The sequence below is a fragment of the Protopterus annectens genome, chromosome 13.part0 (assembly GCF_019279795.1).
Source record: "Protopterus annectens isolate FY-2018-M chromosome 13.part0, PAN1.0, whole genome shotgun sequence".
Classification (NCBI taxonomy): domain Eukaryota; kingdom Metazoa; phylum Chordata; order Ceratodontiformes; family Protopteridae; genus Protopterus; species Protopterus annectens.
The window spans coordinates 905,040,284-905,066,855 of record NC_056747.1 but is presented as its reverse complement, the minus strand read 5'-3'; the positions used below and the strand labels follow the sequence as shown (position 1 = coordinate 905,066,855).

The following is a 26,572-nucleotide window of genomic DNA, read 5'->3' as shown; positions in this document are numbered from 1 at the left end:
CTGCATAGCATTGTTTTATAGATGAGACCAGTACTTGTGGCGTTGCAGTACTTCCAGGACTGTCGTCCTCTGGGTACAATTATAATTTAGACAGACAACATGTCAGTTGTCTAGTACTTGAACAGACTAGGAGGAACCAGGTCATACCCCCTTTGTCGCGAGGCCCTAAGAGTATGGCAGTGGGCTATATCCACCTAGCGCTTTGTTAGCAACGCACATCCCGGGGAAATCCAACGTGATAGTAGAGAAGCTGAGCAGAGCAATATTGTTGCCCCACGAGTGGTCCCTCAAGACAAATAGCAGACAGGATATTCCACAGGTGGTGCCAGCCTTGCTGCAACCTTTTTGCCAGTCACATGAACATGAAATGCAGAAGCTACTTTGCCCTTATTCCCCCTCTGTGAGAAACTCCAAGGGGCACACTCGTTCATGTTTGGCCCCACTGGTCTCCTCTATGCATTTCCACCAATCCCATTGATACCCAAGGTATTACAGAAAGCAAAAGCCCTGGGAAGGACCATCATTCTAATAGCCCCTCATTGGCCTTGACAGATTTGGTTCCCTTTCCTTCAACTTCATCCTTTTGAGGATCCCTGGATTCTTGATCCAGTTTCTGATCTTCTGACGCACTCGGCGGAACTTCATCCCTCTCTGCATTCCCTGAAGCTGACAGCTTGGCTGATCCAATTCCCATCATAGCCAGGTTTCATAACTTTTCCAGTGAGACGAAGCAAATTCTCTTATCCTCTCATAAATCCTCTACGAGGAAGCTATACCTTAGCAAATGGAAACTTTCAACATGAGCCTCTAAAAAACAATATTGATCCTTACCAAGCCTCTGTGGCCTCTAGACTAGAATTCTTGACCATGATCTTCAATAAAGGAGCTGCAGCAGCAACAGTTTGTGTTCAACTTGCTACCATTTCTATCTTTCATCTTGGATTCGAAGGATTGATTATTATGTCTCACAAATTATCCAAAGCCTTTCTCAAAGGGACTTTTCATATCAGACCATCTGTGAAATATCCCTATTCTCCATGAAATCTAAATTTTATGCTTTCCCTCATTATTCTTCCATGAGAACCAGATTCCTTGTGTGACCTCAAATTTTTGTCATGGAAAACTATCTTTTTAGCGGCTATTACTTCTGCCCGCAGAGTGTCAGAGCTTCAGGCCTTGTCCATTAAACCTTTCTTTATTTTCCATGCTGACAGATTCTCACTTTGAACAAACCCTCTTTGTTGCCTAAGGTTTGCAGTGAAATCCTAACCAAATTATTGATTTGCCAGTTTTCTTCCCCAATCACTCCCAACAATCTAGAATGCATGCTGCACAAACTTGATGGTCACAGACAGCTCAGATTTTATGTGGATAGAACAAATGATATCAGGAAGTCAGTTCAGCTTTTTGTTTCCTTTTCAGACCCCAGGAAAGGTATGCCAGTGGCTAAAACAACTCTGTCTGGTTATCTGATTGTATCACCTCTGCTTATTCATCTGCCAATATGCCCTTACAGTGTAAAATTAAAGCTCACTCAGCCAGAGCAGTTTCTACATCTTCTGCTTTTTCGGCCAGACTTCCTATTGATAACATTTGTGCAGCAGCCACTTGGTCGAAACCTCATACCTTTATCACTCCTTACAAAGTTGACGGGGCCTCTAGGACAGGGCTTCCTTTTGGAGCCACGGTCCTGAAAAATATAGTCCCGTGAGCCTCCCCAAGTAGATGGTGCTTGGGACGGTACCCATCGGTAAGAATGAATGGCGAGATGGAACAACTTCACATAAAGAAGTTATGTACTTACCATAACATTCCATGTGAGTTGTTCATCTTGCCCTCATTCTTGTGTCCTTCCCTCCTACCCTCTCCTGGTTTTTCAGAAGACTGAGATGTTAGATCCATCCTGGTCACTCAACCCTTCTTTCTTTCTCTCTCTTATGGAGTTATAGAATGACATATGGTATTATACACAGCAAACGAGATGTAACTAGGTGCATCATGGGATAGTGACTTGGCCTCGAGCTACTTGAAATCTTCTAGCTTTGTAGTAGGCCGACTCAGAGCAGAGGATCAGCTCCAAATCCATCAGTACGAATGAAGGTGAGATGAACAACTCATTTGTCATGGTAAGTACATAACTTTTATTTATCCTTTCTCCTTTCCTTTCTTTCTGTATTTGTATTTAATTAAAAAAAAAAGTAACTTCAGGTTTTAAGCAATGCGACCAATGTGGTCGCAAAATGCCCAGTTCTGACACCCATGTTGTCTGGGTGTCCCACACCTTTCGGTTCAGCCTCCTTGTGGTATATGCAAAGGATTCAGCTCTCGTACCTTGAACGAGAGAGAAAACGAGCCTATTCACAAGCTGGAAGACTTCTAGTTTGCTTGTGGGTAGGTATCCCATGGTGCACCAGTACAATCCTCAGATCTCGTTTGCTGCATCGACTAGTTCGGATGTGCTTCTCCTTGGCTTTGGCTAAGTCTTCAAATTTATTCAGAATTTTTGGATATTTTTTTTCAGTTTTTCACCTTTATATAGCATTGTAGAGTTATAGTTAGTGTAGTTGCAGTTAGGACAGTTGGCGTTTACTAGTGCGCCATTTGTGTGCAATTTCTTTAAGTACAGTTGGCCTTTGGCCGTTTAGTACTTGTATCCTGTGTGCCAGTTTTTACTCGTTAATATACTTGTTCATAATTATATATTTGTGACTGTAGGTGCCTTTTGCACTCAGACTGTGTGTGTTGTTAAATTGTTATAGGTCTTAATTTTTTGCGGATTTTCCGCCTGCTATTATATTTAGTGTTGCAAACAGAACGAGGTTCTGTTTATTTTGTGTAGTATTTTCTACATTTGAGACTTTATTCCTGTTGGGTGTGTGCGACTCTTAACTTTTTCTGCCCCCTAGGTCTGTTTCAGTTAGAAGACCTAGTTTCCCTCCTACTGCCCGGGCTAGGCCCGTTTAAGTTAGAGGACCTAGTCCTTGTGGTGTCTATTTACTTTCCTGTGGGGCTAGGCCCGTTTAAGTTAGAGGACCTAGTCCTCCCTTTCTTTTTTGGTGTCTGTGTGTGAGTTCATCTTCTGTGAGAATGTCTAAGGAAAGAAAGGACCATAAGCCATCTGGTTTCAAAAAATGCATAAAATGCTCGCAGAAGATGTCTATAATGGATGGCCACAGTAACTGCATTTACTGCGTTGGGGCTATCCACTTACAAGAAACTTGCTTATTTTGCTACTCTTCTAGTGCTAGGGTGTTGCAAGAACGGAAAAATAAGCTTATTCTAAAAGGTCTCCTAAAACCTTATTTTGAGGATGATCTGGCTAGCTCTTCCTCCTCTGCTAGATCTCGGGGATCTAAAAAGAAGTCCAAGTCCTCTAAAAGGCCCTCCCCGGCACCGGCTGGTGTCTCGGAGCCTCCTCTCAAAATCACTAAACCTGACAACTTGTCTCTCTTGGCTCCACAGAGTTCGGAGCCGATTGAGAGTTGTACTACTGTGATTACAGGGTCGGCGCCAAGTAGATCGGAGCCGACCACTGAGAGTATTCAACGGAGCCGGTCTTTGGAATCATTACCTGTCTCCCTTACATTGAAGTCACCAGTACTGCAGATATTCCTTTCTCCTACTCTGTTCTCCAGGTCTTCCAGGAGTTTATCGGAAGATGATGTTGAGAGGGTAGTGCTGAGACTTTTGAAGTCGTTTGCCTTAACGAAATTGTTGTTGGCTCTGATCCAGTCTGTTCCGGAGCCAAGTCTATTATGCCCCCTTCGATGATTCTTCCTCCCAGCCATGCTGGCCTTGTGAAGCCAGAGAGTTTGGTGCTGCTGGTGGAACCCTCTGTTCCAGCTCCCCATGTGGTTGTTTTGGAGCAGGGTCCTGCTCCGACACTCTGTGCCATCCGTGGTGTCTAGGAGACTAAGCTTCCCGGTCGGCCCTGACAGGTACACATGGAACCGAACTTCTTCAGCTCCAAGCCTCCCTCTCGGCGCATCTGCGAGGGGTAGTTCGGATCCTACGTCTATCTTGGAGCTGATGGCTCTGGAAATAATGCATCCTCGGCCTCTTCAGAGCAGAGGAGGTCTTCGGAGCCAGAGACATCGGCATTCGAGATGAGTGTGCTGTCCCAATCTTCAGCTCCTACCAGGGGTACCAACACTTTCACCCCCCCCCCCCCAGGGCACCTACTTCTGTCTTGGCTCCTACTCCCTGCCTGGACAGCAGAGACCTGCAGCCTCAGGAGGTACCGGCTGGTGACCCCCATTCTTCTGAGACCTCCCCGGAATATCCTTCTGAGGTGCCCCCATGGAAGAGAACATGGAGGAAGCGTGTAGACTCACAGGATGAGTCTCTGACCTCTGACACTGACCTCGAGGAGTCAGAAGGGTCTCCCAAGTTGTCCTCTGTCTCCTTCATAGACATCCTGGAAATCCTTAAGCCGAGGTGCGGCTGGCCCACTGTCACCCCTTCTGATGACGAGTCAGTGTGCCTGAAGGCTTTTGGGTCTCAGCCTTCAGCCTCTTTGGTGTCTCCACCTTTTGACGAACTGATGGAGCTAGTCGGTTGGAAGGTGTGGGATACTCCTGATGCCATGGAGCCAGTCCCCAGGAGACCAAATAAGTTTCTTTCTGCACCCAGAGAAAAGGAATTTTTATCTAAAGGTGTTCCCATAGATGCCATGGTGGTGGCATCGGTCACAAAGAAGGAGCTAGAGGAGACTTCCTCTTCTGTTGATCTGCCGAAATAAGGAGTCTCGAACGATGGACAGATACAGGAAGCGTATCTTCTCTTCACTGGCATTTACTGTTAGATTGCTGTAGTACCTTACACACTTCATGAGGCTTCAGAGAGATCTCCTTAAGGAGTTAGGAGATTTTCTACAAGGTACATGTACTGAGGGAGTCCCTGACAAGGTGTCTGCCCAGTTGTCCACCTTGAACTCTATTGTCAACTCGTCCATGAGGCTTATTTCGTATGCAGCCGATGGAGCGAGTAGAGCAGCGGGTTCAGGAATTTTCCTAAGGTGTCATTCCTGGATGTGTTTGTAATTTTGTGGAACCGTTCAAGTCCTCTTTTTACCAACGCCCCCTTCGATGGTTCCTCATTGTTTGGACCCAAGGTAAAAGACACTCTCACCTGGTGCGAGCAAGAAGGGAAAACACTCTGCCATCGGAGTACATTTTACTGTCCCCTCTAGACCATACCCTAAGGGTTAGAGAGGTGGTAAGATGTGGCTCAAGAAGTCCCAGAGGTTTTTCCAAGATGCACAAAGTGACTCTTCCTTCAGAGGAGGAGGAGGGGCAGGGGCGGACCGCAAAACCAAGGAGGCCATGATTCGTTTTGGGGCCGGCCTTAGCAACGATCTTGATGTGTGGCCTGACTGTGCTTCAGTGGAGTCGGCCGGGGGTCGCATTTCTTTGTATCCAGAAGCTTTGCTAAGTATCACTGAAGACAAATGGGTACAAAGAATTATTACCAGAGGTTATGTCATACCCTTTTCATGTCCACCTCATGTTCCCAAGAAGATCCTGGATGTTCACCCAGTCGCAGGGATCGGGCAACTGTGGAGGTCAACAAGTTGCTGACAGGGTCATCCAAATCGTCCCAGCAGACCAAATAGCATCCAGAACTTACTCCAGGTTATTTTTAGTGCCGAAACATACATGGGACTGGAGGCCCATCTTGGACCTCAGCAGCTTGAACGAATCCGTGATGGTGACACTGCAGTCTATTCTCCCATTATTAAGGAAAGACAATTGGATGTGCTCAATAGATCTCAGACGCATACTACCACATAAAAATGGATAGGGTGTCGAGGAGTCATTTACGCTTCAGGCTGGGAGCCCATCATTACCAGTTTTGTGCTCTGCCCTTTAGTCTCACCACATCCCCCAGGGTGTTCAAGTGTATGGCAGTAGTGACAGCTCACCTGAGACGTTGAGGATTCCAGGTGTTTCTGTATCTGTATCTGGATGACTGGCTCTTGACTGCCCCCAACAGGCATCTACTTCAGAACAGGGACGCTACCATACAGCTTTGTGCCCAGTTGTGGATTTCTATAAACTGAGAGGGCAATGCAGATTTTTCCCAATCTGTGAATTTTATAGGCGCAGAGTTGCACAGTAAACATGTTGGCTCGTCTTCCTGTAGAAAGAGCACAGAATCTGGTTCTTCAAATTCAGCATAGTCTTTCCTTATGAAATGTCAAGGCCAAGACTATTCTGCAGCTTCTGGGGACCATGGCTTCCACCATTTTACTAGTACCGCTAGCCAGACTACACTTGAGGATTCTTCAGTGATCGTCCCAATGGTCCTTTTCAACACCTATCATGATCTCATCACATACTGCTGACAGACTCTTGCAAGAAGGATCTCATTTGGTGGACTGGCAATCTGTTAACCACGGGCAATTCATTTGTTCCTCGCCAACTCGTTGCCACTGTGACTGGATGCTTCACAGGGTGGGAGGGGGGGCATTATCTTGGCAGGACTGTCCAAGGCACATGGCAAGATCATGAGGCTCATCTGCATATCAACGTTCTAGAAATGAAGGTGGTGCTCCTGGGGTTGCAAGCACTTCATGACCTTCTGCCTCTTGGGATGATTGTGATGCAGTCAGATAACATGTCGGTAGTATGGTAGTATGGTATATCAACAAACAGGGCAGAACCAGATCATACCCACTCTGTCAAAAGGCCATTCGAGTTTGGAAATGGGCGATATCTTCCCAGCGTTTTCTGGTGGCAACGCACATTCCATGGACAACCAGCGTGATGGCAGATGAGCTCAGCCAGGCAATCTTGATGCCTCACGAGTGGTCTCTGAAACAGGAAGTTGAGGAGCAGATTTTCCACAGATGGGAACAGCCTTGCTGCGATGATAAACGCCAAATGCAGCAGCTATTTCTCCTTCATCCCCCCTCCTGAGGAGTTGCCCAGAGGTGCACTTGTTCACGATTGGCCCTTGGGTCTCCTTTATGCTTTTCCTCCTCTTCGTCTCATACCCAAGGTTATTCAGAAAGCGAAATGTCTCATACCAAAGGTTATTCAGAAAGCGAAATGACTGGGAAGCAAACTGATCCTCATTGCTCCTTACTGGCCTCAACAGGTTTGGTTCTGCTTTCTCTGGCCTCTTCTTCTAGACGATCCTTGGATTCTGGACCCAGTACCAGATCGCTTGACACACGTCAGGCTCGCTTCATCCCACTTTACACACGCTCTGTCAGCTTGGCTAATCCAGTTCATCCCTAGTCAAGCTTTTGTGACTTCTCACCCTCTGTGACTTCTCACCCTCTGTGACTCTCTTATTACTAGCGTCCTCTCATAAACCCTCCACTAGGAGACTTTATTCCAGCAAATGGAGGAGATTCTCTATCTGGGCTGAGAAAAAGAATGTTGACCCTTGTACTGCCTCTGTCCCGGTTGTTTTGGAGTTCTTGTTTGAGCTTTTCCACCAGGGATCTGTGGCTGCCACTATCAGGGTTCAGTTGGCAGCGATTTCCAATTTTCATCTAGGCATACAAGACTTTAATCTGATGTCACATGTGCAGAACCTTCCTCAAAGGCACCACTTTATTAAGACCCCCATTTCAAGGACCTGTTGCCTCATGGGATTTAAATATTGTGCTATCCAAGTTGACGTCTCCACCCTTTTGAGTCTTCTCATTCATCACCTCTGAAATTTTTGTCTTGGAAGACTTTGTTTTTGGTGGCTATCACATCTGCTAGATGGGTGTCCGAGTTGTAAGCATTCTCTGTAAAACCCCCTTATCTGATTTTTCACAAAGACAGAGTATCTCTTTGTACTAATCCTTCCTTTGTCCCCAAGGTCTGTTCCCATAACCCTTTGAACCAGTCCATAGAACTTCCAGTGTTCTTTCCAAACCACTCCAAAGTAGCAGAATACAAGTTTCATCAGTTGGATGTCCATAGGCAATTGTTTTTATTTGCACAGTACAAAGGAATTCAGGAAATCAGATCAATTATTCATTTCCTTCTCCAAATCCAGGTCAGGTTTACCAGTTTCTAAAGTGATCCTCTCAAATTGGATTTCTAGCTGTATAGCTTATATTTACACCTCTGAGGGTAGACTTTTACCTTTCAAAATCAAGGTTCATTCTACTAGATCTCTGTGTACCTCTGCAGCCTTTCAGGCTACGGTTCCACTTGATAATATTTGTGCAGCAGCAACTTGGGCTACCCCTCTCACATTTATTATTCATTACAAATTTGATCTAACCTCCAGGGGTAGGGCATCAGTTGGTTCCACGGTACTCAGGAGTATTTTTCCATGAGCCACCCAAGAATAAGGTGCTAGGGACGCTGTCCCATATGTAAGAATGAAGGTAAGCTAGGACTACAGAACATAAAGAAGTTATGTACTCTACTAACGTTCCATGTTTGCAGTCCATCTCGCCCTTCAATCTTACGAACCCACCCTCCTGTCCCCATCCTGGAAGTACTTGGAGACAGATAAAAGATCATCTTTCACTGGATACCTTTTATTATGGGCTTATTTCTGTATTTTGTTCTTATGTCTTTTAGCAGGAAACAAGATCTGGGGATTGTACTGGTGCACCATGGGATACCTACCTAGCCACGAGCAAACTAGATGTTTTCCAGCTTGTAAATAGGCCGAGTCGGAGCCGAGGATTGGCTTTGATCCCATATGTACGAATGAAGAGCGAGATGGACTACAAACATGGAACGTTATGGTAAGTACATTACTTCTTTTTATTATTAAAGGGCCTTCTTAAGACCCCTTTCTCAGTGGCTCTTTCTGGGTCGGAGGTCTCACCCTCTGCGAGTAAAGAGCACAAAAAAGACCTCATTCATTTCCTTCCTCACCCTCTAGTGATAAGCAGGAACCCAAACAGAACCTAAATTGACTCTGACCACTTCGGCTCCAGGACCACAATCGCCCTCCACAGTGGCTCCAGGACCTCAACCGCCCTCCACAGCACAGTCTTCGGTACTGAAGTTGATGGTTTCTACTCAATGCCGTCTTTGAAAATTGTGACCCCGGCACCAGCCATGACACTGACAATGTCTACAGCACCACTTTTACCTCCAGTATCTCTTCCACCCCTTTCGGCACAGGTTATAGTCACTCAGGCACTGGACACTTTCCCCATACATGTCACTGGTCTTGAGACCACGGTGCTGATAGGCCAGTCTGCTCGGACCCAATACTCTCCCCCAAAGGATCCTTTCTTTGGGCAACAATTTAGCCCCTTTTTGGAACGGTCTGACTCCCCATCAGGGATGTTGACCCAATCAACCAGGAGCCTCTTGGAATTGGATGTGGTGTGTTTTGTGGATCAGCTGCTGACGGCCAGAGGGATTGCAATACCTTCTAAAACTCCCCTCCCATCTGGAGTTGGGAGTCTATCTCCACGGACTCCGATATATTCTCCTCCTTTGACATCCTTGCAGGCATTGAAGTTCCCAACACCTGTTTCAGTTTCCATTTCTTCAGTTCCACTGGTGGATCTCACTGTGGTTCCAGAGCTGATCCTTTCGTCTTCTGCTCGCTTGGAGCCGGGCCCCTCCTCAGGATCGTGACTGGACTGTGGGTACCGAGACCCCTAATATGGCACTTATTTTTTTCTATGGTGCCGTCTACTATGGTTGCAGGAGTCCTGACTGTACCTAGTCCTCTTGGGGCTCATTCCTTGGGAGTGGGTCCATTGTAGCGGGGTGTGACCCCAGTTCAGAGGTTGTCCTCTGTTCCAGGCTCCCATCCCTCTTCAAGCAGGCCAGCTTTTCAAGTGATGGAGAGGGCCCTTCCTTGCCTCTGTAGACCAACCATCTGCATTGGAGTACCAGTTGTGTCCTCCCTCTGAGCCGCAGCTGACACAGACCACCACATCAGGACATCGAGCAAAAGATCCTCAAGATAACCTACTGCTGGGTTCCACCTCTTTGGAGTCCCCTTCAGAAGTCCCCGGTGAAGAGGTACCGTGCAAGAGGAAGGATGTGGACTCCCATGAGGATTCCCTCACCGAAGATGCAGACTACAATGAAGGGGAGGGGTCCCCTCTGTCCCCCCCTGAGGATGTCTCCTTTGGAGATGTACTGGAAATTCTGAAACAGCAGTGTGACTGGAAGCTCACCAACCCTTCAGAGGAGTCCATATTGTTGCAGGCTTTTCGTGCTCGACCCTCTACTTCCTAGGTGACCCTGACTGCAGACTAGTCCAACTCGTACAGTGGGCATGGAAGAGTTCTTATACCATTGAACCAATCCCACGGAGACCAAACAAAATTTGATCTCCTCCTGAGGAAAGCCCACACTGGTCTAAGGGCCTACCAGTAGATGCTATGGTGGTGGCGGCAGCCACTAGGAAGGAGCTCACCGAGGAGAGCCAGACTGTCCATCCCCCAAACAGAGTCTTGAACAATGGACAGGTTAGGGAAGAGAGTGTTTGCCTTATCGACCTTTGACATTCGGTCTTTGAGCTATCTGGCACACTTTACTAGGCTTCAGAGAGACCTAGTCTCAGAGCTCTCTGGAACCTTAGCAGGAGCAGTCTCTGACAAGATGTGCGATAAAGTTGCCTCGCAGCTTGCGACCCTGGAATCTATATCCAACGCCTCCATGTGTGTTTTTTCGCACTACCAAAGGGGCGGCTAGAGCAGTGGGTTCAGCTGTTGTCGTGAGACATCACACCTGGATGCGCCTTTGTGACTTTGCAGAACCTTTTAAATATTCCTTTCTTAACGCTTCAGTGGAAGCTTCTTCCCTTTTTCCCCCGAAGGTGAAAGACACGTTAGCCAGGTGTGAAAAGGATGGCAAGACCCTGTCTGCAGTGGGCATAAGTTTTTCCACTCCCAAACGTCCCTACTGTAGGAATCGGAGGAGTGGAAAGATGTGGCACAAGAAATCCCAGGGTCCTTTCCATGACACACATGGTGAGTTTACTCCCTGGGGCAGAGGGGATAACTATTCTGAAAGACTCCCCTACAGAGGCAGAGGGGGCTGCATAATCAGGGGTCCAGGGATTCTTTCTCCTGACAGCCCTGTCAGCTCTCCTGAAGAGCGGCCCCATTGCTTTCCTCTGGAAGCAGTCTGGGGATATTTCTCTGTGCACCACCCTACCTGGCAAACAACCATAGGTTCTTGGGTGCAGAAGATCATAGCCAGAATTTACCACATACCATTCAACATTTACCCAAAGTTGTCAAGACAAATTCCAGACGTTCCACCCAGTCAGAGGTAAGCAGGAGCTCAAGAGATAAGAAAGCTGTCTAAAAAAAGTCATCCAGGCAGTCCCATCAGACCAAATAGGATCCGGATTCTTCTTTTTTAGTGCCAAAACAGACAGGGGAGTGGAGACCAATTTTGGATCTTGGCATTCTGAACAAATTTGTCAACCAGGAGAATTCTGAATGGTCACTGTTCAGTCCATCCTCCTTTCTCTGGAGAAAAATGATTGGATGTGCTCAGTAGATCTTCAGAATGTGTATTACCACATAAAAATGGACAAGCTCTCCAGAAGATTCCTTTGCTTCCGGATGGGAGCCAGTCGCTACCAATTCTGTGCACTGTCCTTTGGACCCTCTACAGTCCCCAGAGTAGTCACCAAATGCATGGCAATTGTAACAGCTCACTTGAGACTTCAAGGATTCTGGATGTTTCCATACTTAGACAATTGGCTTCTTACCGGCCCCACCAAATGTAGACAATTTACTCCTTACCACCTCCACCAAGCATCTACTTGTGACTGCTCTAAACTGCAGTCTCACACTGGCAGAATTCTTAGGGAGCTCTATAAACTGGGAGAAATGTAACCCAACTCCTTCTCAAACCTTGGAATTTATAGGAGCAATTTTCAATACCCAGTCTTGCCTGATCTCCCTCCCAAATCACAGACTGGAAAGGATAAGGTCCCAACTCCAGGTGATACCCTGTCAAAACCAGTCCCAGCTTGGACGGTCCTTCAACTTCTGAGTTCAATGGCAACTTCTGAGTTCAATGGCAGCTTCAATTACAATAGTTCCTGTAGCAGGACTACACATGAGGCTTCTCCAGTGGCTCCTGCTGATGCAATGGTATCCCTTGCATCATCCTATGTCCTTTCAAATCCGCATAACAAAACAATGCACACACGATTTAATTTGGTGGATGAAGCCAGAGGAGGACTTATGGAGTCGCCTTTTCTCCCATCTTAACCCAGGGCCACAGTGACCACAAACGCTTCCCTGATACGGTTGGGGGGGCTTTTCCAGTGAAAGACAGTCCATGGCACGTGCTCAGAGGCCAGTCTGCATATCTGTGGTCTAGAACTGAGGGCAGTGCTTCTAGTGTTGCAAGCATTTCAGTCTGTCTCCCCTTAGGAACAATTGCTGTACAGTCCAACAATGTCAGTAGTCTGGTGCATCAACAAACAAGGGGGAACCAAGTCCTACCTGTTGTGTCGAGAGGCCGTGAGAATTTGGTAATGGACAATAGCTTCCAGTTGCTTTGCAATGCATATTCCTGGGATTTCCAGTGTGATTGCAGACAAAGATGAGCAGATGTATCCTACTGCCTCACAAGTGGTCCCTCAATCCAGTCATGGCGTCAAAGATCTTCAGCCGCTGGGGCCAGCCCTGCTGCGATCTATTTGCCTCACCAGGAAATCACAAATGCAGCAGCTACTTTGCCATAATCCACCCAAAAGAGGAATCCCTGGGGGATGCTGTGATGCACGATTGGTCCACGGGACTTCTGTATGCTTTCCCTCCCTTTCCCCTGATTTTCCATTTTCTAAAGAAGGCCCTTTGGCTGAGAAGCAGAATAATCCTCATTGCTCCTTACTGGCTACAACAAATTTGGATTCCCTTCCTTTTGGCCTCACCTAGCATACCAACCTTGGATTCTGGATCCAACTCCAGAATTGATCTCTCACCCGCAAGGCTTGGCTCGCCCTACCTTTCCAGTCTCAAGCTGACAGCTTGGTTTCTCCACTTTCATTAATCGGCAGGCATAATAACCATACCTCCCCAGTACGCGATATCCTTCTGGCTTCACATAAACCATCCATCAGGAAAATCTTTCTCAGCAAATGGAAGAGATTCCTTATTTGGTCCCTTCAAAGTGAACTAGACCCTTGCTCAGCTCCTGTTAGTGTGGTTTTGGATTATCTGTCAGGTCGTCTTCATTCAGGAGCCACGGCTTCCACCATTCGAGAACATTTGGTTGCCATCTCAAACTTCATAATGGATTCCAAGACTCGCCATTATTCTCCCATCATCTCTGCAAAACCTTTTTGACAGGGGTCTCTCGTATCAGACTACCCTTCAAAGAACCTATTGAGCCTTGGAGTAACACTAGTACTGCAATTCCCGACACAGTCCCCTTTCGAACCTGCTACCACTTGCAATTTAAAGTTCTTCATCCTGGAAATCACTGCTTTTAATAGCCATCACATCAGTGAGATGCATCTCTGAGCTTCAGGCCTTACATCGTCTTTCATAGTGACAGTGCGTCACTCTGGACTAACCCTTCTTTTCTGCCTAAAATTATTTCAGAATTGACAATTATCCAGGCAATTGACCTACCAGTCTTTTTTCCTAACTAGACAAATAAAGGAGAATACTGTCTTCATTTGCTTGGATGTACATAGACAGTTTGTTTCTATCTGGACAGAAGTACGTAAAACAGACCAGTTATTTGTTTCCTGTTCTGGCCCAAAATTGGGAAACTGCTGTCTCTAAAGAGATAGTCCAGGAAGGTGCATCTCAGGCCATGTACACCCACATGGGCTATTAGTCATACTGGTACTTGTGATCCAATGACCTGGCACATGTGTGATTTGGTGGATCCTGGCCCCTGACAGACAGCTGACATGTAACTCTCTCCTTACTTCTATCTCACAATGGAGTCTCCTATGACTAGAATGGTGGGCTTTGTTTTGGTATGCCTTATGGGTTTTGAAACTGAGACACAGTGGAATGTGTTACTATGTGTCTTGCTTTGTGTTTTTGTTGAGTGCTTTACAGACTGTGGAGGACACCTTTTTAGAGTGCACTGTCTAGGAGGTCTCCATGGTTTCTGATTATTACATTTAAGAGCCTCATGTTCAAATGTGGGTCTGTGTGTCTGGTCTTTTAAGTGGTGTGTGTGTGTGTGTGTGTGTGTGTGTGTGTGTGTGTGTGTGCTACTGACAACCTGTTTTGTTATTGCAAGTGCTCATTTGTCACAGCTTTGCATCCAGTGACATTGTCTAACTATTTTTATTTATTTATTTTACATTTTTTTTACTATATTCACCAGAATTTTTGTTTTTTTACTGTGCTACTATTGTCTTGTTACCTTAACCCTACCTAATTCACGTTATCTTTCTGATTCCTCCTAGCTCCCTTCCTCCTATCCTGCACTAAAGAACCTGCCTGGTCTTTAAGGACCCCTTTAATCATTTTCCGGCCATTCTAAAGGCTGGCCAAAGTTTCTGCTGCCCAGTGATTTGTTTTCTGACCTGATCCTAACGGACTGGAAAGTATGTCACACCCTAGTCGTAGTTCTCTACATGTATATGCTTAATTTTACACTGTACTGTGTATAGGTGGTTGACTGTTTCTGCGCAATTTCTATCTGTTTCACACAGAAATAGTATTTAAGCCACTGAGTCAAGTTACCAGCAGCCATACCTCCTCACTATCTGCGTTCCTACTGCCCTTTTCCCATACCCCTATATACCCATTACATGTTGCTCCCCTACACAGTTACCTTTATTGTAGTTACCTTGTTGCTTTCTGCCCACTAGGTGGTGCGCCTAAGTAACCTCAGGGTATTACTTCTCCCCCCACTCTTTCCTAACCCCTTCTCTGGATCTTGTCTCTGACTGCTCCCCTTGACTAGCTGCTAAACCTCCTGCTTTTGTGTTACTGCTCTTATCCCTTTCCCTTTACACCCATAGCTCCATTATATCTCTTCCATCTCCTCTCACTCCTCTACCCATTTCTACCTCCAACCTGCCCAACCAAACTCTACTTGCTACTGACCACCTTCACTGCACCTGGAACCTCTTCCTCTACCGGCTTTCTTCAAATCCTAGATTACCATGCACCTTATCGCTCTATTAGAATAAGAACCAAATCTGCCCCATGGCTCACAAAACAAACTAGGCAAAAGATGCTCATCCGAAATAAAATCTGGGCTAAATGGGAGAGCCTACAAATGTCCATCACATCACCTCCACTTTAAACAGTTAAGAAATGCCACTAAGAACGATATTCTTAGAGACCAAAAAGACTTCTACCTTCATCTCCAACAAACTCTACAAAAAATTTGGTCAGGGATAAATGTCTTCAGCCAGGTCACTCTATTAATCCGGCCCCAGCAGGTTTTAATCATAATAACTCCAACCAGATCCCCGAAGCCTTTAATAACTGCTTTACAGAAGCCATTCAAACACTAGCCAACTCTTTACCACCTTTTACTGCTTCCCCACTAAACACCTCCATGACTTCATCTCCTACCTTTCAAATACAACCTGTACCTACATCTTTCATCTGTAAGCTACTTCAAAAACTGAAACCTTGCACCTCTTCTGCTGACCGTCTCCCATCTGAATACCTACAAATTGCCGCAAAAGCCATGGGCTATCCCATATCTCGCCTTATTAACAGAACTATTTCAGAAGGCAAAATCCCTACCATATGGAAAGTATCCCACGTCATCCCTTTACATAAAGGTGGATCTTCTATTGAGCTTTCTAACTATCGACCTATTGCCTTACTCTCCCCATTAGCTAAGATAATGGAAAAATGTATTCGCAAACAATTACTTAACCACCTACTAGCAAACTGCCAACATGGCTTCAGACCATTCCATAGCACAACAACTGCCCTACTATCCTTCACCAACTCTATATAAATAAAAATCGTAACAATAACTCATTTTCCTCTGCACTTTTTATTGACCTGTCAAAAGCCTTTGATATGGTTAACCATAACCTACTTCTAGATAAACTAAAGGCCCATTCTCTCGATCCACAAGCATTAAAATGGTTTAGGTCGTATCTGGAAAATAGACAGCAAGCAGTACTTTGGGATAACAATCTGTCTACATTACATCCAGTAAATATTGGGGTACCCCAAGGCTCTATCTTGGGTCCCCTTCTTTTTTCCTTATTTATTAACAATCTGCACATGAACATACCTCAAGCCACCTGCATTCAATATGCAGATGACTCCACCTTGATCTGTACAGCTAGGAATATAGCCTCTCTCCAGTCCCTCACCCAAACTGTTTTTCATAATGTTGAAAACTGGTTCATGCAACACTACCCCCTCCTAAACCCCCAAAAAACAAAACTACTGCTATTTTCTCCAACTCTTAAATCACCTAATGCATTCTTCTCTATAACCTCTAACAATGCTACCAACATAACCCCAGATACTACAACCCGCCTACTAGGTGTAACAATTGATAATAGTCTCAACTATGATGACCACATCAACTCCACCATAAAATCAGTTAACAAAAAACTTGGTACCATCTATAGAATTAAACCCTTCTTTACCCCTTCTGCCAGGAAAACTATTGCCCAGACCCACCTCATTTCTACCCTTTTCTATGTCTCTGCTATATATACTAACCTATCTAAAAACAACCTCTCCAAACTTTCCACCTGTTATAATAGAATAGCTAGATTCATCACATGCTCCCCCTTTAAAACTACCACTGCCTCAACTTCCCCAACAACACCCCTATCCTCACTAATATGATTATACCCTACAAAAATCTGACCACTACGCTCTGCTAATAAGCTCCTAGTTTCCTCGATTAAATCGAACAACAAAGCTGGCGACTCACTCTTCACAAACACAGCAGGTAAAAACTGGAATCGGCTTCCTTCTGAATTATCAACCCTTGCTTCTACTTCTCTATTTAAAAAACATCTTAAAGAATATCTTAAAACTCATTGGCTTTGTCCATGTGCTAACCCAGACTGATATCTTTTTCCCCTTCCTGCTCTTACCCCTATCCCTACTCCTCTAACCTATGCCTCCAAATCTAGTTAACTACTCTTTTCTTCATGGTAAGAGAATAAAATATTAGGGCTTTTCTCTCTTATTTGGTATTGCTCATACCTACTATTGTGTTTAGTACATTTAGTATAAGTTTTAGTATAACTTTTATTGTTAAAATTTTATTATTATATTTTTTCTTTTGACCAATGCTACTTCTGCATTATGATTTTACATGTCTTTTATATATGGTTAACTTTGTCACTGTTCATGCTTGGAGCTCTTCTCCCCGGGCCTCTACTGAAAATAGAAATATATCCAGTTAGACTAGCCCGGTCAACAAATTTAAAATAATAAATAAATAAATTTATCTAAGTGGTTGAGAAACTGTATTTCCTTGGTTTACCAATGTAATAAAATTCCTCTGCTGAGCAAGGTCAAAGCACATTCCACCAGATCAGTGACTACTTCTGTTGCTTTTCATTCAAAAGCTTCAATGGATAACGGTGCAGCTGTAATGTGGTCTACTCCTCATACCTTTATCACTCATTACAAATTGGATTTGGTCTCCAGGGGAGAGCATAGTTTGGTTCAGTGGTACTCTGGAACCTCCTTCCATAAGGGCCTCCCAGGACATAAAGTAGCTAGGGATTCTGTCCCATCAGTAAGGAATGAATGAAGATTAACATCATCAGATAAAGAAGTTACCATAACATTCCATCTATGTTCATCTTCATTCATTCATTACCCCCCCCCCCCCCGGGGCTCCTGAGGGATCGTATTTGGTCCTAATCCTGCCATTAGGATTTCTGCTCAGAAAAAGCCTCCGCTTTCTCTCACGGGCAGACTCGATCTGAGGTAACAGGGAGAGGGGCACTATGGGTAAGCTTAGCTCGAGAGTTTTTTGGCTGGCACGAGCTTGTTATAAGGCAGACTCTGATGTTCATCGTGCATACAGCTGCAGTAATCACAGATGGGTTCTCTGCCGTCAGGCGGGTTCTCGGTCGGCCGAATTCCAAAGTCTTGGTCCGGCGTCGGTTGTCGTCGCTCTCTTCCCTGACGTCAGTGCGACAGGGGTATATAAGACACAGCCGACGCCATATTCCAGTCTTTTTTGCCACGCGGTGCCCGAAGCAGAAGCAGTTCGCAAGTGCCGGTCGGCCAGCTCCTGAATTTACGAAAAATTGGAAACCGAAGTCTTCATTAAAGCTAAGTACCCGTTGAAATTTTTCTTGCCTCAGACCGATGTCAGAAAAAGTTAACAATTGTATTTCTTGTGGGAAGCAAATACCGCATAAGGATTTCCATTTCCTCTGCATACCTTGTTTAGGCCCAGACCACGACGTCGCGAGCTGTCGCTTTTGCGCTACTTTCAATAAGCGCACTATTAAGCGTCGGGCGGAGTTCCCAACACTTTTCGGTAAAGCCTTTGATTATAAAATGTCGTCGGAGACTCTGACTACCGTTTTGTCCAAAAAACGCAAGGACAAAGACTGACATGCGAGGTCCGCGGTCCCCACCGACACCACGCCAAAACCGGCTACACGTGGTCCGGTTCTCAGCGAGACGCCTATGCAGTCCCTGACTACCGACGACACTTCTTTGGCGAGGTCTTCTGTAACCGAGACCGCAGGTACCTCGGCCCATACCCAGACTACAACTACCGAAGCCACTGTGAGCGTTGAGCCTCCTAATGTGGACAGGTCCACTTCCACCCATGGTGTTTTTAGACCCTCATCTTCCTTTTCAATTAAGGCCTTTACTAAGTCTAAATCGGCCAGGCATCCCAAGAGGCCTGTTGCACATTGCCCATCTCCAGGCCCCATGCCTAAAAAGCAGATGCTTATAATGGCTGAGGATTTAATTGCTCTTATCAGGGGTTCCCAACCCCCTCCAGACAAGAGACCCAGAGTGGAGGAAGATTCTCCCTCTTCGGATCAGGGCTCCATTTTTTCAGATCATTCTGATGTAGAGGAACACTCTTTCTCCCCTTTTGAAGATTCTGATGCGGAGCAGTCCATTCCCTCTGTATCTCCTCCTGAGGATTTTTCTTTTGGGGAAACCTTGCACACCTTGAGGGAACACTTCCATTGGGAAGGCCAAGACTTTTCTGATTCCAAGAAAAGACTTAGGGAATTTCTTTTGTTACCTCAACACAGACCTCTGGCTATTCCTCCTGTTTTGGACGTACTGGATGATGTTTATTCGGAGGCTTGCCTTAGTCCGGATTCCCTGCCTCCTGCCCCAGTCAAGCCTGATAGGTACTACAGAGTTCCTAACTCTCACCAATTTCTGTACAAAAGCCATAATGCTGACCCTGAAACCATTTCTCAAGGCCCCAAGGGAATGAAGGCCTCTACCGCTAAGAATCCACTACCTTCCGAAAGAGAGTCTAGATCCTTAGAAAGGTGGGGGAAAAAGGTGTATATCTCGGCCACCCTAGCCATGAGGGCCTTAAATTGTCAAGTTTCATATGCTTAAATATCAGCAGTTTCTGTTATCACAATTAAGAAATAAAATGTCTCAACCTGAACAACCAGATTTGAAGGAGTTGCAGGATATGATGCATAGTGCAGAACAAGTGGGTAAACACACCTTACAATGTGGCTATGATGCCGTAGAGGCCTCAAGTAGAGCTGCTGTTACAGGATCAGTTATTCATAGACATGCATGGCTTAGGGAACAAATCTTGTCCGATCATGTGAAAGCTAAACTATTAGATGCTCCTTTACAAAAGGATGTGCTATTTGGTACTAATGCTGAGGAGATACTACGGAAAATGGAAGAAAAAGCCAAATCTATGCAATCAGTCAAAGCTTTTCTGCAGGTTCAACCACCGCGTTTTAGCAGAAATTGGCCTTCTAAAAACTGGTCCTTTCCAGCCACGGACAAGCCCCAAAGAGGTAGATACAGGCGCTCAAGGGGCAGAGGACAATCACAAGGATCATATAGAGGCAGGCAATGGCAAACTCCAGCACCAAGAGGTGGCGAAGACAGTGCACAACAATATAGGAAACAAACCCAATGACTTCCTCCTTTCCACGCCAAGCAAGTCTCAGCTGGCAGCACCTTTGGGAGGAAAGCTGGCATTATTTACAAGAAATTGGCATATCGTCACAACAGACAAATGGATCCTGGATGTTATAGACAGAGGCTACAGATTTCATTTTCACACTCTACCAAAAATGAGAGGCATGCCAAACCTGCCACACAATCAAAGGGCAGAGGCACAACTACAAATTTCAAAGCTCATAGACATGAAAGCTATTCAAGAGGTACCTACTCACGAACAAGGCCAAGGTTTTTATTCCAGGCTATTTCTTGTACCAAGGAAAGGAACAGACTGGAGACCCATTTTGGACTTATCCATCCTAAACGCATTCTTACTCGTACCAAAATTGAAGATGCTCACATTACAGCAGCTTCTTCCCATGCTGGGCAAGGAGTTTTGGCTGGTAACATTGGACCTCAAGGAGGCATACCTGCAGCATGTCCCAATCAGACAAAGTTGCAGAAGATACCTCAGATTCTTGCAGGTTCAGTGCACTATCAATTCTCTGTATTGCCCTTTGGCTTATCTACTGCGCCCAGAGTATTCACAAAATGTCTGGCATCAGTAATTGCCTACTGCAGACTTCAAGGGATACAAATTTACCCTTATTTGGACGACTGCCTGATCCAAGCGGACAGCAAGCACATACTTCTGGATCATCTGGCTTATGCAACACGGTTACTGAACTCTCTGGGATACACAATCAACAAAGAGAAATCCAGACTAACACCATCTCAGAAAATAATTTTCCTGGGTGCCAACTTGGACACAAACACCCAGATGGCCTATCTTACGCCAGGAAAAACAGGGGCAACTAACTCAGTACTTCAAAATGCTAGCAAATTGTACCAGGCTTACTGCAAGGAAAATCCTGCAGGCTCTGGGCTTCATGGCATCTTGCATTCTTTTAATCCCATGTGCAAAGTTGCATATGAGGAAACTTCAATGGTACCTAAAAAACCTATGGTCTCAACACAGCCACAGTTTAGAAACAACAATACCAATAATTCCATGTTTGCAAAAGGAATTCCTATGGTGGTCCCAAGCATGTCAAACAAACACAGGTCTCCCATTCTGCAAGCCTCAAGCAAATAAAGTCATCACAACAGACGCCTGGGGGGCGCACATGACAGACAGGTGCATTCAGGGCAAATGGTCCCAAAAAGAAAAGCACCTTCACATCAATCAAAAAGAAATGCTAGCAGTGATAAATGCAATTACAGCTTTCAAGGACCTCCTGCATCCAGGACAATTATTAAGAACAGACAACACCACAGTAATGTGGTACATAAACAAACAAACAAGGAGGAACACATTCATACCCCCTGTGCAGGCTAGCCATGACACTTTGGAACTTGGCTCTGGAATGGCAAATCTAACTTCAAGCACAGTACTTGCCAGGTTTGGAAAACACGCTGGCAGACAATCTAAGCAGAAATATGACAGATCCACACGAATGGAAGTTACATCCTCAAGTGTTTACAAAAATAATCCAAGCGTGGGGGAGGCCAGACATAGATCTCTTCGCCTCCCACAGGAATCCTCAATTGGAAAAGTTTTGTTCAAGGACCTTTCATCCAAAGGCCTGGAGAGTGGACGCCCTTTCATTCAGTTGGACAGCATGGACAGTTTACGCTTTTCCACCTCTGCCTCTTCTGCCCAAGGTGCTCTTGAAAGCAAGAACAGACAGACCGAAGATGATATTGATTGTTCCAGACTGGCCGAGGCAACACTGGTATCTACTCTTGAGGAGCCTAACACATACTCCTCCCTGGCCCCTACCTCTAATGCCTCTTCTGTTGACTTAGCACAGCTACAAAACTCTTCACAGCCAGCTGAAAACACTCAATCTAGCGGCATGGAAAATTCCTTAACACCTCATCAGACACTACTCCCCAAAGAGGTGCAGGACATTATTTTGGAGGACAGAAGGCCATCTACTAGAAAGGCTTACTCCGCAAAATGGAAACGGTTTTGCTCTTGGAATGAGGAAAAAGGCCAGGACCCTAGAAAACTGAATTTGCCTCGGGTACTACAGTATCTAGCTGAGTTGCTGAACAGTGGACTTTCATTTTCCTCCATAAAAATCCACGCCTCAGCCATTTCTGCAGAATTCAACACGGATCCACCCTTATTCTCTCACACACTCTTAAGACAGTTCCTCAGAGGGGCAAAAAAATATGACCACCAAGGAAGCAACCTGTGCCAGCCTGGGATCTTAATTACATTTTAGAAAAATTAACATTGCCTCCTTTTGAACCAGCTGCCTCAACAGATTTGCAATATTTGTCCTGGAAAACAGCTTTCCTTCTGGCCATAACCTCAGCTCGTAGCCCTTTCTCATCTTCCATCAGGACAGGGTTTCCCTTCGAACCAATCCATCATTTATGCCTAAAGTAGTATCCAGGGTAGCTTTAAATCAAGCCATACGCTTACCTACCTTTTACCCTAATCCTCAAAACAAAGGGGAAAGGCTGCTACACTCCTTAGACATCCATAGACAGCTACGTTAGTATTTGGACAGAACAAAGCCTTTCAGAAAATCAGAACAACTTTTTGTGTCCTATGCTGTAAGGAGCTCAAGGAAAGCCAGTTACCAAACAGACAATTTCAAAATGAATAGGCCACTGCATACGGTTTTGTTACTCCTATCATGGAAAATCTGCCCCTACAGGCATCAGATCACACTCCACCAGGGCCACAGCTACCTCTACAGCCTTCCTCAGAGGAGTTCCTACCAAAGATATTTTGGAGGCAGCCAGTTAAGTTCTGTGCATACCTTCACAAAACACTGCCATCTGCCTTTATATTCCAAAACTAGAGCAGGCTTTGCCACTGCTGTGTTGCAGGGCATTCTGGCTCATCCCAGTTCCACCTAGTGCCTACCACCCTGTGCGTAGCTTTGGGATTCTACCCATCTGTGATTACTGCAGCTGTATGCATGATGAACATAATACAGTTTTGTACCTACCATAAATGTAGATGTTCGAGTGCTAATACAGCTGCAGTACAGATTTCCCTCCCTCCTTCCCCTCTTGGTAAGGGACTAGTGGCGAACACCTCCTCTTGCAACCTAATTTGGGGTTATCCTTCTATGATGTATGACAACTGGGGCAAGAAAAGACTGAAGAATATGGCGTCGGCTGTGTCTTATATACCCCTGTCGCACTGACGTCAGGGAAGAGAGCGACGACAACCGACGCCGGACCAAGACTTTGGAATTTGGCCGACCGAGGACCCGCCTGACGGCAGAGAACCCATCTGTGATTACTGCAGCTGTATTACCACTCTAACATCTACATTTATGGTAGGTACCAAACTGTACTTTCTGAGGGTGGAACTGACTTCCCATCAGTAATAAATGAATGAAGATGAACAACACAGATGGAACGAACTTTTTTCCATTCTGGCATTTACCTCTTCTGGTGCTTTCCAGAAAGGGGTTGATGCCAGGTCCATCTTGGAAGTGGCCACTTGGTCTTCTGTGCACACTTTCATCAAGCACTATAAAATAGATGTTTTCTGCAGGTCTGGGACGGCCTTTGCCAGATCAGTGCTTTTTGGTCTCTTGGACAGTTCCTTTTCATTCTAGCCAGCCATCACCACCCCCCACCTCTCTCGCTCTCTTGCGCTAGCTCTCGCTCTCTCTCTAGCTCTTGCGCGCTCTCTCTCTCTCTCTCTCTCTCTAGCTCTTGCGCGCTTTCTCTCTCTCTAGCTCTTGCGCTCTCTCTCTCTCTCTCTCTCTAGCTCTTGCGCTCTCTCTCTCTCTCTCTCTCTCTAGCTCTTGCGCTCTCTCTCTCTCTCTCTCTAGCTCTTTCTCTCTCTCTAGCTCTTTCTCTTGCTCTCTCTAGCTCTCGCTCTCTCTCTGTCTAGCTCTTTCTCTTGCTCTCTAGCTCTCTCTCGCTCTCTCTCTCTAGCTCTTGCTCTCTATCTAGCTCTTTTTCTTGCTCTCTCTTTCTCTCTAGCTCTCGCGCTCTCTCTCTCGCTCTCTCTCTCGCTCTCTCTCTCTCTCTCTCTCTCTCTCTCTCTCTCTCGCTCTCTCTCTCGCTCTCTCTCTCGCTCTCGCTCTCTCTCTCTCGCTCTCTCTCTCTCTCTCTCTCTCTCTCTCTCTCTCTCTCTCGCTCTCTCTCTCTCTCTCGCGCTCTCTCTCTCTCGCGCTCTCTCTCTAGCGCTTTCACTCTCTCTAGCTCGCTCGGTCTCTCTAGCGCTCTCTCACTCTCTCTCTCTCTAGCTCGCTCTCTCTCTCTCTCTAGCTCGCTCTCTCTCTCTCTAGCTCGCTCTCTCTCTCTCTCTCTCTCTCTCTCTCACTCTCTAGCTCGTGCTGGCTCTCTCTAGCTCTGGGAATTGCCCGTCTGTGATGAATACTGCAACATTGATTTCAGTTGGAACATAGTACAGTTGTGTAAGAACTTGCCATAACAAGAGATGTCCTACTGATCCTTCTTGTCCTCATCTCTTGCCTTCGGACCACACACATACCTACAGGCTTTTTTTTGGGGGGGGGGGGGGTTCCTACATGTTCTTGTTGTTCTCTTCCTAGCTGACCAGTTTTCCTTTCTGTTGTCTTCAGGGCTGTACCTCGAAAAATGGTCTGAGGATCTTGCATGTACATATGCCCTCTGATCTGACACACACGTAAGCTCTGCTGATATATTGGATGTATGCTCTTTGAAAGGTAAAGCTTTGGTAACCTGGCTGGATGTCAGTAATGTAAATTCATCTGTGCTGAATACTGCAACAGTGATCAGTAGGACATGTGCAGTTATAGTAATTTCTTGTGCAATTGTACTTTCTCTCTTGGACTATGGGAAGATTAAGTGATTGCAGCTACCTGTTAAGCCACCGCACAACATTTTACACTTGCATTGCTGGGAAGATTGAAAGGACGCGGGCTTTTGCCCAACCATATTTTAGTTGTGTTTCAGTACCAACACTGGAGTCCAGCATGGGGGGGTGGGGGTGCTGCAAGCAAGTTTTTTAAGTAGAGGATCCATTATTATAGGGTTAACATAGGTGCGAATGAAAATGTAATTTCCTGGAAGTGCAGAGTTATTTTCCTCTACATGTTATCGCCAAAACTTTCTGTACCCTGTGCATGTTGCCTCAGATCAGTTCAATAAAATAACCAGAATCTAGAAACTGTTAGCTTGGAGGAAAGCAAAATTGCTGACTTTAAAAATGGCAGTTTGGTAGTTTAGCAGAAAATTTTACTACTTTGGTAAGCTGATGTAGTGTGTGACAGTCTTGGTTAGATAACTGCAGTGTTTGTGTGATGGCCATTTTTGTGACCTTGAGGCCTACTGGTATACTTTTACTTTGAAACTCCTTACCCATGGCTTCAGCACTGTCACAAATAACAGCAGTTCTAGGCTATATAGTCTTTTTGTAACAGCTATATAGCCTCCAGTACCATTTTAGATGAATTTATGCAGTTTTTCTGCAACTGTACACTAGTCTTCAGGTGAGAGATTGGTATGTCAGCTTCACTCCACCCAAAAAAATCCTATCCTAAGTGCAGGGTAGTATTGCAGTTAAATTTCACTGTTGAAAGTAGAGTTCAGCAGTTTGGTAGTTGTGGCAATTCTAGAAATCTGTGTGGAAACACATCTTTTTTAGTTTTATCCCCTTCAGTCTTTTAGCCTCCTTACTTATTAGCCTTGTGAAGGTATCCGATGAACATTTGCTAGTTTAAATCTTATGAGCAGTGTTTTTTTTTTTTTTTGTATCCAGGTTGCAGGTGGGCTGCTTGTATTTAGGTTTTCTCCTGGTATATATTTAATAAAGGGAACAGTTTCATATTTTATTTAACTTTTGGGGCAATTGTAGTTAAGCCCTTGTTCACTTGAGTGTGTGACACTGATTCTGATTTACTGCTTGTAGTATTTGTAAACTTGATGAAGTTTGCTACATTTCTACTGTTATTTTTAGTTACACAATTTCAAGATGTTAATGTATTTGCATTTTATATTACATAGTTGCACTTTTAAGCAGCAGATGGTTTAAATGATGGGTGATCTTGTGAGGGTAATATGACAAATTGCAGTAAATGTTTCATGTTTCCCCACTATAGACTACATTAAGACTAATTTGATTAGAAGTAAATCTGTCCCTCAAATGGAAAAAAAACAAAACATTTTTATGGATATTAAAATGTTTGACCATTGCAGTGGGTACAGGGCAATGCCTTTGAGAAACTGCAGAAGTGCTTTATTTGTACTATGCATGCTTTATCTTTATCAGTAACGTTTTTAAATTAAACTAATAGAATGTTTGTTTTCAGGTTGGTGACAGAGTGATACTACTGAATAGGCACGGATTGTGGCAGGAAGTGGTGGTAGCACCAGTTGACCGCTCTTTCATGATCCCTGAAGGGATGAGTTTTGAGGAAGCAGCTGCACTCCTTGTGAACTATATTACAGCTTATATGATGATTTTCGACTTTGGGAATCTGCGACCTAACCAAAGTATTCTAATTCATATGGCAGCAGGTAACGTAATCTGTTAAAATAAAAAAGGTTCTGTTAATTCATATGGCAGCAGGTAGCGTAATCTATTACTATACCTAATGG

The 26,572-nt window shown here is 45.1% G+C and overlaps 1 protein-coding gene across 1 annotated transcript in view; it reads left to right on the top strand.

The window, feature by feature from the left end:
* VAT1 (vesicle amine transport 1) overlaps window positions 1-26,572 on the top strand; it is a 441,315-nt gene that overhangs the window by 13,556 nt on the left and 401,187 nt on the right. The window contains exon 2 of the mRNA XM_044054658.1: window positions 26,284-26,491. Within this exon, the coding sequence (XP_043910593.1) occupies window positions 26,284-26,491 (208 nt within the window). The remainder of the gene's footprint in view (window positions 1-26,283; window positions 26,492-26,572) is intronic.